The 15,496-nt window shown below is 34.0% G+C and overlaps 1 protein-coding gene across 8 annotated transcripts in view; it reads left to right on the top strand.

Moving 5' to 3' along the window:
- Nucleotides 1–15,496, top strand: part of ZNF461 (zinc finger protein 461) — a 147,491-nt gene extending 131,995 nt beyond the window's left edge. For all 8 annotated transcript variants that reach the window (XM_073226255.1, XM_073226254.1, XM_017678467.3 and 5 more), the window contains 3 exons: nt 7,564–7,657; nt 8,715–8,841; nt 13,834–15,496. In XM_073226255.1, coding sequence (XP_073082356.1) covers nt 7,564–7,657; nt 8,715–8,841; nt 13,834–15,170 — 1,558 coding nt within the window. In that variant the 3' untranslated portion in view covers nt 15,171–15,496. The remainder of the gene's footprint in view (nt 1–7,563; nt 7,658–8,714; nt 8,842–13,833) is intronic.

Raw genomic sequence — 15,496 nt, 5'->3', positions numbered from 1 at the left:
GTTCCCACCCTCATAAGTTTATTGAGATTTCTGTTGGAACCTAGCATATGGTTTATCTCAGAATGTTCCATGTGCACTTGAGAAGAAAGTATATGCTGATGTTGTGTGTAGAGTTTTATAGATGTCTGTCAGGTCTAGTTTGTTTGTAATGTTGGTTATAAACTTCTTTATTTCCTTGTTGATCTTCTCCCTAATTGTTCTATCCACAATGAATGTGGGGTTTACAGGTATGTGACCATTATTGCTGGATTGTCTCTTTCTTCTTCATTTCTGTCAGTTTTAATTGTGGTAAAATATACATACCAGAATTTACTATTTTAACCACTTCAAAGTATAGAATTCAGTGACATTAAGTACATCCACAGTGTTCTGCAACCATTGCCCCTATGTAGTTGCAGAACTTTTTCATTACCTGAAAAGGAAGCCTAAACATACCTCTTAAACGATTGCTCCTCATTGCCCCTCCCTCAAGCCCCTGCAACAACTAACTTTTCAATCTCTATTGTTTTGCCTATTTTGGATATTTCGTATAAATGAAATAATATGAAGCTGTTTGTGTCTGCCCTCATTTATTTACCATGATGTTTTCAAGTTTCACATGATGTAATGTGTGCCAGTACTTACTACCTTTTTATGGCTAATTAATACTCCATTGTGTCTTGGTTTGTTTTGTGACCTAATGTGTTCTGTGCTAGAGAATATCACATTTGCACTTAAGAAAAATAGTACATTTTTTTCTTAAGAAAATAGTACATTGAAAATAGTACTTAAGAAAAATAGTACATTGTTATTTGGTGGACTGTTTGGTATATGTGTGGGAAGTCTAATTGATTTATAGTGTTGCTGTAGTCATATATTTCCCAGTTATCTTCTGTCTGGTTTTTCTATCCATTATTGAAATTGATTTATTGAAGTCTCCAACTGTATTGTAGAACTATTTCTCTCCAGAATCCTGTCAGTAATTGCTTTATTTATTTGGTGGCCTTAAGGTATATATGTTTATAATTATATTTTCTTGATAGATTGACCTTTTTATCAATATATAATGTGTTTATCTCTTACAAGAATTAGTGACTTAAAGCCTTTGGTCTGATACTAGTATAGCCACCCAGCTCTTCGGGGACTATTTTTATGTAATATAGTTTTCCACCCGTTTATTTTCAACCTGTTTATATCTTTGGATATATATGAGTCTCTTCAAGATACCATGTTTTATATATTATGCCAATCTTTTAGTTGAAGCGTTTTATCCATTTACATTCAAAGTAATTGCAGAGATGTTCTTGTTTCTCCATTTTGCTTGTTTTCTGTGTAAGCTGGATCTTTGTTTCTCTATGCCCAGTTGCTGACTTCCTGTTTACTTGATTTATTTTTGTAGTTTTATCATTTTGATTTGTTTATTTCCTGCTTAATATGCCATTTAGCTTCTTAGCATCTATCCTGGAAATTACAGTTAAAATATTACATTTATAACAAACCAACTGTGTTCAGGGATACCCAAGACCACTCTCAAATTCAATACTTTGCTAGAAAGATTACAACAACTAAGAATAGCTGTTGTATTCACAGTTATTTTTTTTCCAGTGACAGGATACAGATTAAAATTATTAAATGCTGATATTCCATGGGCTAGAGGTAATCTACGGGAAGGCTTGTCAAGGGCCTAGACCTTTCTTTGAGATGGGTAGGGTTTAAATATCCCAGAACTGCTGAATCAGGTCTTCTCTGCACACCAATATAGCTTTTATAGTATCTAAAACTACTACTCATACAAGCTCCATTCCTCCCTTTTTATGTTGTTTTTGTTCCAGATTATGTTGTTATATACTGTTTGCCCTTAACATAGGTTTATAATTATTTTATGTATTTGTCTTTATAAAGACATTGTAAAAAAAAAAGAAAAAGAACCACCAAACTCAGAATATTATGACTGGGTTATATTATTTTTTTTAGCTGCCTGTACCATTATTCCTTATTTTTTATTTTTATTGAGATATAACTGACATCATTATGTTAGTTTTAGGTATTGAACAACTACTTTCTGGTTCCTAGACCCAATTCCAATGTGTGTTTGTGTGGGGGTTCGGATGAGGGTCTTCCCACACACAACACCAAGCAATTCTTGAACACTAGCAGGGTTTCTGAGAACTCAATTCTGATGATATCTTCCCAGAGACACCAGATTCCCAAGGTTAAGAGTGCTGTCCTACAAGAAGGCCTCCCAATCCCCCAACTTCAAACACCAATCACAGGCCCCAGGCTGTTACCTGTGCTTCTGACCAACCGGCTACAGATTGGAAGTTCCCATTGACCTCCCCCTTAGGTTTTGTTAATTTGCTATAGTTGTTCACAGAACTCAGGAAAACTTACATTTGCAGAATGGATACTGCAAAGGAATCAAGTTAATAGCCAGATAAGAGATACATAGAGCAAGGTTTCAAATAAAGGAGCTTCTGTTCTTGTGGAGTTTGGTGCTAGCTTCAGTGCTACATGGAATTGTTCTAGTTCCCCATGTGTGGAAGCTGTCTCAGACAAGCAGGATGCAAAAGAAAGAAATGCTTTTCTCATGAGTCTTTGCAGGGCTTTATTGCATAGTCATGATTGACAAAATCATTGGCCAATGCCTGATTCAACCTCCAGGTTCTGCCCTCAGGTGGGGTACAAAAGTCTCATTAACATGACAAGACACCCATTTCACCTTTAAGGCTCTGTAGTGTTTTCAGGAAGTGTGGATATAGACCAAATATACCTGGGAAAGTCATTTTTGGTCATCTGAATGACCAAATATATTTATTATAACTCATATCACAGGTATACAACATAATTATTTGACATATGTATATATTGCAAAATGATAACCACAGTAAATTTATATCCATCACAGCATAGTTACAAATTTTTATTTCTTTAAATGACAATTTTAATATTACTATCTAAGCATCTTTTAAAATATAGTAAAACTTTTAAATATATTAGCAACTTTTAAATATATGGTATTATTAACTGTAGTGAATATTATATACCATAATATATTATATTACAGCCCCAGAATTTATCTTATAATTGGAAGTTTGTACCTTCATTGACCACATTAAGCCATTTTTACCTCTCTGGCAACTACCAATCTGTTCGCTGTATCTATGAGTTTTTCTGTTTTTTGTGTTTTTGATTCTACATGTGAGATCATATATTTGTCTTTCTCTGATATATTTCCCTTAAGCATATCTATCCATATTGTCACAAATGGCAGGATTTCCTTCTTTTGTATGGCTAAATAATACTCCATGGTGTCTATGTATGCCACATTTTTTTATTGAAGTATCATGGATACACCAGCTTATGTTGGTTTCGAATATACAGCACAGTGGTTCAACAGCTACCCATATTATTAAGTCCTCAACCCTTTCTAGTGCAGTTACTATCTATCAACGTATAAAGATGTTACAGAATCACTGACTGTATTCTCCATGCAACTACCATCCCTGTGACCAACTTATATTGTGATTGTGAATTATTGTGCTACATTCTCTTTATCCTTTCACCCATCTGTTGACATTTAGGTTGTTTCCATGTCTTGGGTATGACAAATAATGCTGCACTGAATATGGAGGTGCAGAAATCTTTTCTAGAGGGTGAATTTACTTCAAGTAAATACCCAGAAGTAGAATTGCTGTATCACATGACAGTTCTATTTTTAATTTTTTAAGGAAATTTCATGCTGTTTTCCCTAGTGACTGCACTAATTTACATTCCCACCAGCAGTGCACAAGGGTTCCCTTTCCTTACATCTCCTTGTCAACACTTGTTATTCCTTGTCTTTTTGATGATGACCATTCTAATAGGTGTGAGATAATATATTAATTGTGGTTTTGATTTTCATTTCTGATGATTGATATTAAGCACCTTATCATGTATCTGTTGGCCATGTATGTCTTTTTTTTACAAAATGTCTCTAGATCCTCTGCCTATTTTTATTTGCATTTTTCTGTATTGAGTTGTATGAGTTCTTCATATATTTTGGGTATTAACCTCTTGTCAGATACATGATTTTTGCAAATGTTGTAGTGGTTGATACTGGGCTTAACTTATATATATAGTATTCCTGGAACAAAATGGATGTGTTAGGTGCATGGACCCCTCCTGTGCAGTCAAAAATCTGTGTGTAACTTTTGGCTTCCCAAAAACTTTACTAAGAGCCTACTGTATTATGGTAGTAAATGATAGACTAGTATCTGCATGTATTTTATTGATTCTGGGCATACCTTTTCTTAATTTTTAAAAATATTTCTAGACTATGTGGTTTGTGAGTTTTTTCAAATTGTCACAAATCTCCAAAAATTTTCCAATATATTTAGTGAAAAAAATCCATGTATAAGTGGACCTACACAGTTCAAATCCATGTTGTTCAAGGGTCAGCTGTCAAAAAAAAAAATCTGAAAAAAAAAAGGGGGTCACACTCTACATTTTATCAGAACCAGCTTCCAATTTATACCGAATTCCAATGAGGTACAGAAATGTTATTCCTATTTCACCCTCTTTTTTTTCATCTCCTTTTGTGGTGACACATTATCTCTATAATAATGTTTCAAACCAAACCATTTATTTTTTTTTACATTATACAAATCTTTTAAGCAGCTGTGAAACAAAGGAAAACTTGTATACCTCTATAGCTTTTGGTGTGTTACTCTTATCTATTAATTTTTACTCTTGCAATGTGATCCTATGGATTTGAATTACCACCTGGATTCATTTCCTCAGCCCAATACATTGCTTCTACCCTTTGTGCTATTATTGGCAAACATTACATTTCTCTATGATATGGGCCCAATAATATGTTATATAAATATTACTTATAGTTGATTTTCAAATCAGTGAAGTGTAGAAGAAATATGAATATATACTGTCTTTGAAAATTACATAATTTCCTTTACCAGTGCTCTTTGTTTTTTTGTGTGTGGGTATGTATTACTGCCTGGAATCACTTGCTTTCAGCCTATAGAATTCTTCAGAGTATTTCTTTCATGCTGCTGTGATAGCAATGATCTCAGTTTATATGTGGGAATGTCTGTATTTCATCTTTGTTTTTAAAAATATTTTTGATCATATAATATTCTTAAAGGTTTTTTGAATACTTTGTATATATCATCCTACTGCCTTCTAGTCTCCATTGTTTCTGATGAGACGTCATCAGTCTTACTGGGGTTCATTTGTGACAACTAGTTTTTCTTTTGCTGCTTTCAAGATTCTATCCTTCCTTTCGGATTTCACCATTTTTACCATGATGTGTCTATTTATAAATCTCTTTGCATTTATCCTACTTGGTGTCCATGGAGCTTCCTGGATGTATAGATTTATATTTTTCAATAAATTTGGGAACTTTTCAGCCTTTATGTATTTGAATATGTTAAAATGATCCTTTTCCTTTATTTCATTGTATCTGTTATGTATATGGTTGTGTGCTTAATTAACGGTGTCCAACATTTCTCAGAGGCATTGCTCACTTTTTTTTTCTTTGTTCTTCAGATTGTATGATCTCTATCAATCTATCTTTAAGTTTGATAGTACTTTCTTCTGCCAGTTCATATCTACTCTTGAGTTACTCTATGAAATTTTCATTTTAGTTATACTTTTCAACTCCAGAATTTCCATCTGGTTATATTAAATAACATATCTCTTTTTCCTTAGTTATTTAATGTAACATGTGACTATATGTTCATTTCCTTTAAGCATGGCATCCTTTGTTTATTTGAACATACTAATAATAGCTACTTTGAAGTCTTTTTTAAATCCAGTTACTCTCACAGGTAATTTCTGTTGTCTGCCCTTTTGTTTTGATTTATGGGTCATATTTTCCTATTCCTTTGCCTCTTGTGAGAACTAGACATTGTGTTATATTTTTAAATTTACTTTTAAATGTTTTATATTGAGGTACATATGATAAAATGCACAAATCTTAGTGTACAGCTTGATGCATTTTGACATGTATATACACTCATGTAACCATTACCTAGATTAAGATATCCAACATTCTAATTTTACACCCACCTATTTCACCCATCCCCTCTTCCCATGGCAATCATTAGTATGTTCTTTGTGACTATGAATTGATTTCTGCTTTGTTTATTCATTTGTTTTGTGTTTTATTTTCTACATATAAGTGAAATCAGATGGTATTTGTCTATCTCTTATTTCACTTATTGTAATCATCTCTAGGCCCATCCATGCTGCCACAAATGGCAAGATTTCGTTCCTTTCCATGGCTGGGTATATTCCATTGTATATGTTAACCACTTTTTTTTCCATTCATCTGTTTATGGACATTTAGGTTTCCATACTTTGGCTGTTGTAAATAATACTTTGATAAATATAGGAGTGCTGCATCTATCTCTTTGGATTAGTGATTTTGTGAAAAGTAGACATTTTAGATAATTGTTGCAAGTCTGGTACTTTTGTCTGCTCCTTCCCACTCCATGCTTGTTGTTATTATTTGCTTGCTTGCTTACTTACTCACTGGCTAAATTAGTTAAGTGCAGTCTACCTTCCCCCATAGTATACATATCTGATGTTGGTCCTTGAAGGGTACAGCCTTGACTGTTACCACAGTCATCCTTGGATGACAGTGGTTTTGACAGGACTATCTTCTGAGTCTCTCTTTACCTGACTATACCCAGCTGTTAAGCTCCACTAATTGTGACTGATGTCAGTGTTTTCAACAATGCTCTAAGGTGTACACTGCTTCACAGGCGACTGCAATCAAATCAGTGTTGTGTTTGGAATTTGTTTTGACAACAGGAAAAGCTCCCTAAGTATCTTTCTCTAATTCTTTGTGGAAAATTAGCCAGTCTACAGTTTAACATTTCCCTCCAATGGACCTTTCCATTTCCTTCAATAACCTTTCATTAAAACTTCCACTATTTTTGAGAATGTCCTTAGGCTTGAACTTCTCCATACTCTGTTGCATATAAAGTCAGTTCATTTGTAGAGGGATTTGGAGCTCTCCCCTCTATAGCCTGCTTCTGCCCCAGGATGAAACCTCTGAGCCTACTGCTCAGGGTAGGGACAGTGGCATGCTTTTCTCTGAGTGACAGCTTTGCATTAGGAGCTGAGTGCTTGGTAGATGGGGGGCGGTACAGCAGCCCCAGGTCTCAGCTTACCTCTTCTAGCATGCATCTCCTGCCCCACGAACCAAGGCACAATCAGAACCTCAGTATTAATGCCACACCCAAGGTACAACCTAACTTTTCTATGTGGCTGCTAGAGAAGAAAATTCCTAACCCTTCACTGCATATGTCTGAGTAACATGTAGCTGGGGGCAGGAGGAGAAATGCTGATGTCCTACTCCTTCCAGGAAGATAGCCATCTGACTTGGAAAGGGGTTAAGGAGTGGTGAGGAAGCCTGTCTCCTTGGCTGTACCTTTGGAATGGGTCTTGTTCTTACTAAGATGAGATGGACAAGGAAGGGTAGAGGTTTGGTTCAGGTATTGCAGACAGTTCTTAGTTTTAATAAGATTTTCTTAAATATTTGTTCATTTTCTGTATGTTTTTATATGTAATTTTCACCAGTTTCGATGGGGAACATGTCCGTGGAGCTTCTCACACTGTCATATCAGACATGGGATTACCTGAGCAGTTCTTTACAGTTCTAACCATGGACCATGTAAGTTCCTATTTCTGTCTACTTAGTGAACATTTCCTTTTTCTGAATCTTAGTACCAAATAGCTGTAATAAAGAGCCTGCCCAATATTCCCTAGTTTCACACATTCAAATGAGGGTTGGAGCTTAACAGCTGGATATCTGCCTATCTGTACTCCAAATAATGTTCAGTACTTCTCTGTGTTCATTCTTTTGTCAAGGGTATCTATAGAGTAGAAATGGAATCCCTAAATGGAGACATCTAACATCCTTTACGTATTTTTAGAGAAAAAGAACAGATGGATTCATTTGATAATATATGGGCAAACTCTATACTTCTGAAAAGACCTGAGTGTTCAGGTAGATTGGATTTGATGTTGCCTGGTCTCAGTCATACATAAATAGTAGGTGAATGTAGACTTCCAGAATTGGAGAAGACCTTACCCAACTTACATGTTTACTAAGTATAGTCAAGGAGTGGTGAGGAAGCCTGTCTCCTTGGCTGTACCTCTGGAATGGGTCTTGTTCTTACTAAGATGTTCGTCAGGTAGAGCACTCTGTACCCACCAAAAAGCATTTATAAAATAATTTGTAATTACAATAATTTCTGCCTTATAATATGAAATAATGATCTTAGCATACTGATGAACATGGGGCTGCAATAAATTTTAAAATATTGTTCATATCCAATTTTCTAAGTTAGGTATTTTTCCTGTTCAAAGCAACTAAGATGTAGAAACTCACCTTTACTGGTAATTCATGAGGTAGCACATAACATGCAGTATGCATGTGTACCCTGTTTCTTTTAATTTGTAAACTGTTTATTTCCAGACATGCTTACCTAATTAAGAAATCCCATAGAATGCAGGGCAATGTCTCTGAATCAAATGGATTCTTTAAAGTCATGTAGATAGTCTGGCTTGGAAGCACTCATTGCCTTGCTTCCCATTCCATAGACTTCTACTCCTAGCCTACTTGTTTACTATTTAGTCTTCTTCCTGTAATGCAACACTTTATTTCTTGTCTTTTCCTAGAAAATATCCCCTTCAATTTAACTATAATATGTGGCTTGTTGTTTCAGGAGTTGGTGACATTCAGGGATGTGGTCATCAACTTCTCTCAGGAGGAGTGGGAATATCTGGATTCTGCTCAGAGGGACTTGTACTGGGATGTGATGATGGAGAACTACAGCAACTTAGTCTCACTGGGTAAATTTACCTGCTTTTAAAATTTAGAATATGAGTTGATATTCAGTGAGCCCAAGGCTGTCTTTTAAGAAACTAGGTAAATTTCTTCTTTTTCCAAAGGCATGGGTTGAGCACAGTGTTAGAGGTGATGCCTCCATTAAACATCCTCATCACACTTCGTGATGTTTATTGCTCCTCAGTGCCTTCATATACTTTCTACCTTCCTCGATACCCAGAGAGCTAGATTTGACTTGTAGGACACATACCAGCATATCCTTTGAGATATCTATTGTGTTTGAGCTCAGAATTTCTATAAATGTTTTATGTTATTTTCTTACCCACCTTCTCTGGGAGACCAGCTAAAATGCCATGTCCTGATTTGTTATGATTATTAAAATAATCTATAATTTAGATTGATAAACAGAATTCACATTTATTGCTTACCATAATTATGTTGCATACATTTGTGGTTAAAGAACTTTGCATTTAACATTAAGTTAGTATGCCTCTAAAAGTATTAAAACTAACATTAAGTTAGCATTCCATTTAAAAGTATTTGTGGTTAAAGCATTTTGCATTTAACATTAAGTTAGTATTCTATTAAAAGTAAATAACAAATATTCCAAAAAGCTACTTATTTTCCTCTCAGCTACATAATTATTATATTGTACCAGACCCTGTTTTAAGCACTTTTAATGTATTAAATAACCTAATTCTTCAGTCAGCCTATGACATAAATACTACTTGCATTATTATTTTTAGAAGAGATTGCTAAGACAGATTATTCAGGCAACTTCTCCATTACACAGCCAATTGGTGGCAGAAGCAGTTTTCTACCCAAGCAGACTGGCACCAAAAGCTGAAATTCTTAACTGTTAAATATACTGCTTCGCACAATAATGAGTTGGCATGGAATTAAACAAAATAAGACATTTCTTTACCTGTCTGCTTTCTTAATACTTTGTAATTGTGTGATCACTCTAAGTTGAATGTTCTTTCACTTTCCTCTTCTTGGAAGTCTGTTAATATCATTTCAACTCCATTTATTACAAACTTAACCACTTCTCAAAAGTGTTTTTTAGAATTGGTTATAATTCATAAATAAATAAATAAATAAATACACGCGGGCGTGCACACGCACACACATATATTTATATGTATGTATTTTTTTACACATTGTTACATTTCTTTGTTGTGAGCAGAGTGTTCCATTTCTAAGCCAGCTATGATGACCTTATTGGAGGAAGGGAAGTTGTTCTGGAGGGTTGTGAGGGATGTGACAAGAACACAGGGCCACCAGGTGAGGGAGGGCTGATGAGGCAGGGAAAGCCATAACCAGAGTAAAAAGGTCAGCCAGTCCAGGAGGAGGTGGGCCCCTGTGATGTTCTGGGGAAACTCTCTTCAAAGCCATGAAGAAAAAAATCTGACACTTGGGGAAGCAAATTAAGATCTTCCCTAGTGCAACCAACAATTTTTTCATTTCCTCTTATATTTAGACTTATATAAATGTCTCTATTGATAAAAACCCTTGGTCATTTCTTTACTCAACATATAATCAGTGACTACACCAAGGTAAATATTGTGCTAGCTCAGTCAGTAAATAGTGAGGAAGACCAATATAGATCCTGCTGTCATGGAATTGACATACTAGTAAGATGTCTAATAAACAGGTAAAGACATAATTAGGAAATATATATACTGAAATTTGCTATGAAGAAAAGTAAGGAAAATACAGGGGTAACGATTGATGAAGAAAGATCTGACAAATAGCATAGTCAGAAAGGGATCTCTGTGGTCTTAGTTTGGCATTTTATGGATATACCGTTCTTTATCAAGAATTTACCTAATGATTTTTACACTTGAAAATATTTGAATCAGTGTTTTCCTAAGTCCATCATTCCTTCCACATTAGTTGCCCTCATGCTCTTCATTAAACTTTAAATGTAATTCTAATGGGAAAGACAGCAAGAGTATTTGATTGATCTTTGTATAACTACTAATTAGCTACCTCAGATAGTACAGTTGAAATTTTCTGACTTTATCTTATTTATGTCTCATTATAGATTTATTGGTTTTCATTGGATTAGTTTATCTTAGCCCACCACAGTCTTTGATTTTTGATGCCTAATTGTATGAATATTGAATAATTCCTTATGGTGATTTCTGTGTATCTTTAACTTGATCTTTAAATCTTTAAATTTATTCTTGCTTTTAGAAGCTTTCCTGGGCTCACCCTATAACTTCCCTATCCAAGACCAGAAACCTGCATCAATTAAAAGACAGTTCTGGTCTTCTGTGTTTTTATTGTTTTTCTTTAAAATCAATCTTAGGTATTAGTTTTATTTAGTTAGCTAGCATGATTATACACAAAGTTTATCCCCGACTTTTGATTCTTGTCAAAATTGCAGTCTCCCTTAGCTCTACAAGTGATTTCTGTGTCCTTTTAACATGACCCACTGATAGTATCCGGAAGTTATGTATCTTTAAGAATAATGCAGAAGTTATAGTATGTCTCCATGCCTTCCAACTCACACTATACCAGGGTGATGTATATTTATAATATATATAAGATATGTTCATATTTCTTGCTTTCTGTTAAAAAATTGAAGTCAAATCTTCTGCCTTTCCTACTCCAAATCATGACTCAGATCTTTGTTTTAGGAGCCCTGGTTCATTACTTGGTTTATTGCCACAATCTGGGCAGTAATCATTCTTACAATTTTTGTTTCATGGGAGGTGAATCTTTGACATTTTTATCTCTTTCCAGCAAATTGGTCTTTTTCAACTTTTATGATTGCTGGGGTTTTCAGTGTTTACCCAGAAGATAATTCATAAATCAACATTTTAAATTGATTAGAAGTCTTATAACATTTAAAAAAATACTCTCTCTGATGGTTCCTTCTCTTTTCATTTTCTCTTTTACATTTTTTAATTATATTCTTTATATGTTTTCTAACTCATTAGATTCTGATTTCATATTTACTGAACTTTCCCCTCACTGTTTCTTTAGGTCACTTTGTTGTTTTCTATCTTATTGAATGGAGTATATATATTGGTTAACTTCATTCTTTCATTTTTATTAGCATGAACCTTTATGTAAATCTTGTGTGACTAATGCTGAGTTCCATGATTTTAATATGTAATACTTCAATGCCATTGTTCTCTGAAGAGTTTATAATTTCATTTACATTGTCACATTGACTAAACAGTTATTTGGTAGAGATATTTATTCCTAAATGGAAGTGATTTTGATTTACTGATACTGGCATTCATTTATGATTTTATTGTTTTAGTCAAGTAATGATGTTTATGTTATTTCACCTTTGTTATTCATAATTCAGTCACAGGAAATTATTTTCTCCCTGCATCATACAGTGCTTATCAGTCACTTCAGATTTTTCTCAAGTTGTTCCCTTATCTGATTGGCAGTCTCTAACAAATCGTTTGTTATTGATTTGAATAGATCGTTTGTTACAAAATCCTTACACTCTTGCCCATCTCCACCATCTTTTCCATATCATTTAGTTAGCATAGTCTCCATTTCAGCCACAATTTTGTTCAGAATTCCATAAGCTTTATAAATGGTATATTAAACCATATTATATATGTAATTATAATATCTAAAATATTCTGATACAATTTTTGGAAGTATAAAATATTCTGATACAATTTTTGGAAGTATAATGATGGCTCTGTGTATAGAAAAATGGAAAGGAATATCTGGGGAAAAGCATGAATAAAAACATTTAAATATAGGTGGATTACAGTGGGATAAGTGAGTAATAGTGAAAATTCTACTGAGGAGAGGTAAATAAATTATACTGAAGAGAGGTTATTTTATTGACATGTGGGATAAAGAAAATTGTGGTTTTACATAGGAGGGAATTAACAGCAGTGATGGAGACAATATGAGTAAGTGGAGAGACAACAGGAAAACAATCACTTATAAACACTTCACATATATACAATATATCTTACTGTATTATAAACATATATAATCACTATAGTATAATGAGAAGGTTGGAAGACATGGAGACATAACTGTTGCACTGTTATAGTTACATAATTATTTTGATAATCAGTTGTGTTCCCTAATGACTTATCTTTGTAATATTTGCTTTTATTCTTATTTAGATTCCTTTCATCCAGTGATTTACTTTTCCTGTAATTAACAACTACTCTGTCTTTGGGACTTGTTATTCAGTGGCACATAAAAGAATGATTGCATTTGTCCTTTGGAATTTAAGGCATAAGGAAATAATACACCAACACAGAAAATTATCAAATGTGCAGTTAAAAAAATAGATATGTGGGCAAGGAACTGGATATTGAAATGGAGACACAAATATTAACTTACTTAGAGTCAATTAGTATATCCTTTCTGAAGGTAGTAACTTTTAGACCTGGACAGTGAAAACAAGGTGGTATATAAAGAACCCATTTCTGAGAAATGAAACATTTTGTGGGTAGCTCTAAATGATGGGAAATGTAGTTTTGATGTAGGAGGTGAAAAAAGATTTGGTGAAAAGTGATAATGGTTTAAAATGGAGTCTTATAAGCAGCACCTTGGTATCTCTGGTTAAGTGATTGGATTCTATTGTTAAAAAGAAAAAAAAATGTTACAAAATTGTTAGCATGAATAGATTATCACATTTTGATCTGCACTATCAGTATCTCTACAAGACATTGATGATTATTTCTACATCCATAGATGTTTTCACTTTATCTGGGTTGGTTCCTGAACATCAGTACTTTACAACAAGCTTCCTAGGTGATGATCAATACCTAAATTTCAGATCAACTGACTTAATCTGCTTCCCTTACCACAAACCTCACAACCTTACATTATGCTCTTATCATTCTCTGAGCTCCTTAGCTTTCTTCAAACTTCTTTACAGTATTTGAATCTTCACTTATATTGTGAAATCAGTTTGTTTCTTCTGCATTCTATAGCTGTTTTAATTTTGTGACACATGAAAGTTTTTTGTTTTGTTTTGTTTTGTTACCTTTCAGATTTGGAGTCCAAGTATGACAGAAAGAGTTTATCTATAGGGAAAAACATTATTGAAAACAATGGTTCTCAGTGGGAAGTAATAGAAAGTAATAAGTTCATTGATCTTGATAAATCGATTTTCAGAAGTGGCTGGCAAAGGAAAAGCAAGATTGAAGTGCAGACACCGAAAGTGAGAGATTTCAGTCAAACAAAAATCATCTTAGAACAAGTGCCCAATTACAAAAATCATAAATTTCTAACATCACATCAGAGAATTCATGATAGGAAGAAGCCCTGTGACTATAAGGAATATGGGAAGGTCTTCAGCTGTGACATAAACTTTGATGAATATGAGATAATACATACTGATGAGAAAACCTATGAATGTAATGGATATTACAAAACCTTTGGAGTAGATGACCCAAATATCCAACAACTAAATATTCATACTGATGTGAAACCTTGTAAATATATGGAATATGGAAATACATTCAGTTTTTATAAAGACCTTAATATACAACAGAAAATTCATGATGATCAGAAGTGCTATAAATGTAAGGAATATGGAAGGACATTGAGAAGAGTGAAAGAAATTACTCCACTTCAAAGAATACATGATGGTGAGAAACCCTATGAATGCACTTTCTGTGGGAAATTCTTTAGAGTACATGCACAACTTAATCAACATCAGAAAATCCATGTTGATGAGAAACCTTACAAATGTATGGAATGTGACAAGGACTTCAGATTTCATTCAAAGCTAACAGAGCATGAGAGGATCCATACTGGTGAGAAACCATACAAATGTATACAATGTGAGAAGGTGTTTAGAATTAGTTCACAGCTTATTGAACATCAGAGAATTCATACTGGTAAGAAACCCTATGAATGCAAGGCATGTGGAAAGGTATTTAGAAATAGTTCATCCCTTACTAGACATCAAAGAATTCATACTGGTGAGAAACCCTATAAATGTAAGGAATGTGAGAAAGCTTTTGGAGTAGGTAGTGAACTTACTCGACATCAGACAATTCATAGTGGTCAGAAACCTTATGAATGTAAAGAGTGTGGGAAGTTCTTTAGGCTTACTTCAGCCCTTATTCAACATCAAAGAATTCATAGTGGTGAGAAACCTTATGAATGTAAAGTATGTGGGAAGGCCTTTAGACACAGTTCAACAATAACTGAACATCAGAGAATTCATACTGGAGAGAAGCCTTATGAATGCAAGGTGTGTGGGAAGGCCTTTAGACATAGTTCATCCTTTACAAAACATCAAAAAATCCATATTGGTAAGAAACCCTATGAATGTAAGGAATATGTGAGTATCTTTAGTGTGAGCAAGCATCTTACTTGATATCCAAAAAGTAATATTGGTGAGAAGTCTTGAAAGGCACATACAAAGGCCTTTTGTTTGAGTTTCACTGGAAAAACTGTATGTTTAATAAAAATTAATCAAGGGAATTCACTATCTCTTATTAAATCTTTTTTCCAGATGTTATGGCCACTCTAGAATTGCTCAGTCATAGGTGATACTTTCAGCTTTGTTAGATATTGCCAGAAGTTTTTTCATATCAATTAACATTCTGAATATCCATTTATGTAGGATGGTCCCTATTAATCCATCTTAAATGTGTGGAAAATGTATTTCCCTAATTATAAATTATTTGAGTTATTTTCTTA

Source organism: Manis javanica, chromosome 17 (assembly GCF_040802235.1).
Source record: "Manis javanica isolate MJ-LG chromosome 17, MJ_LKY, whole genome shotgun sequence".
In the NCBI taxonomy this organism is placed as follows: Eukaryota; Metazoa; Chordata; class Mammalia; order Pholidota; family Manidae; genus Manis; species Manis javanica.
This window is presented reverse-complemented; position numbering and strand designations above follow the sequence as displayed.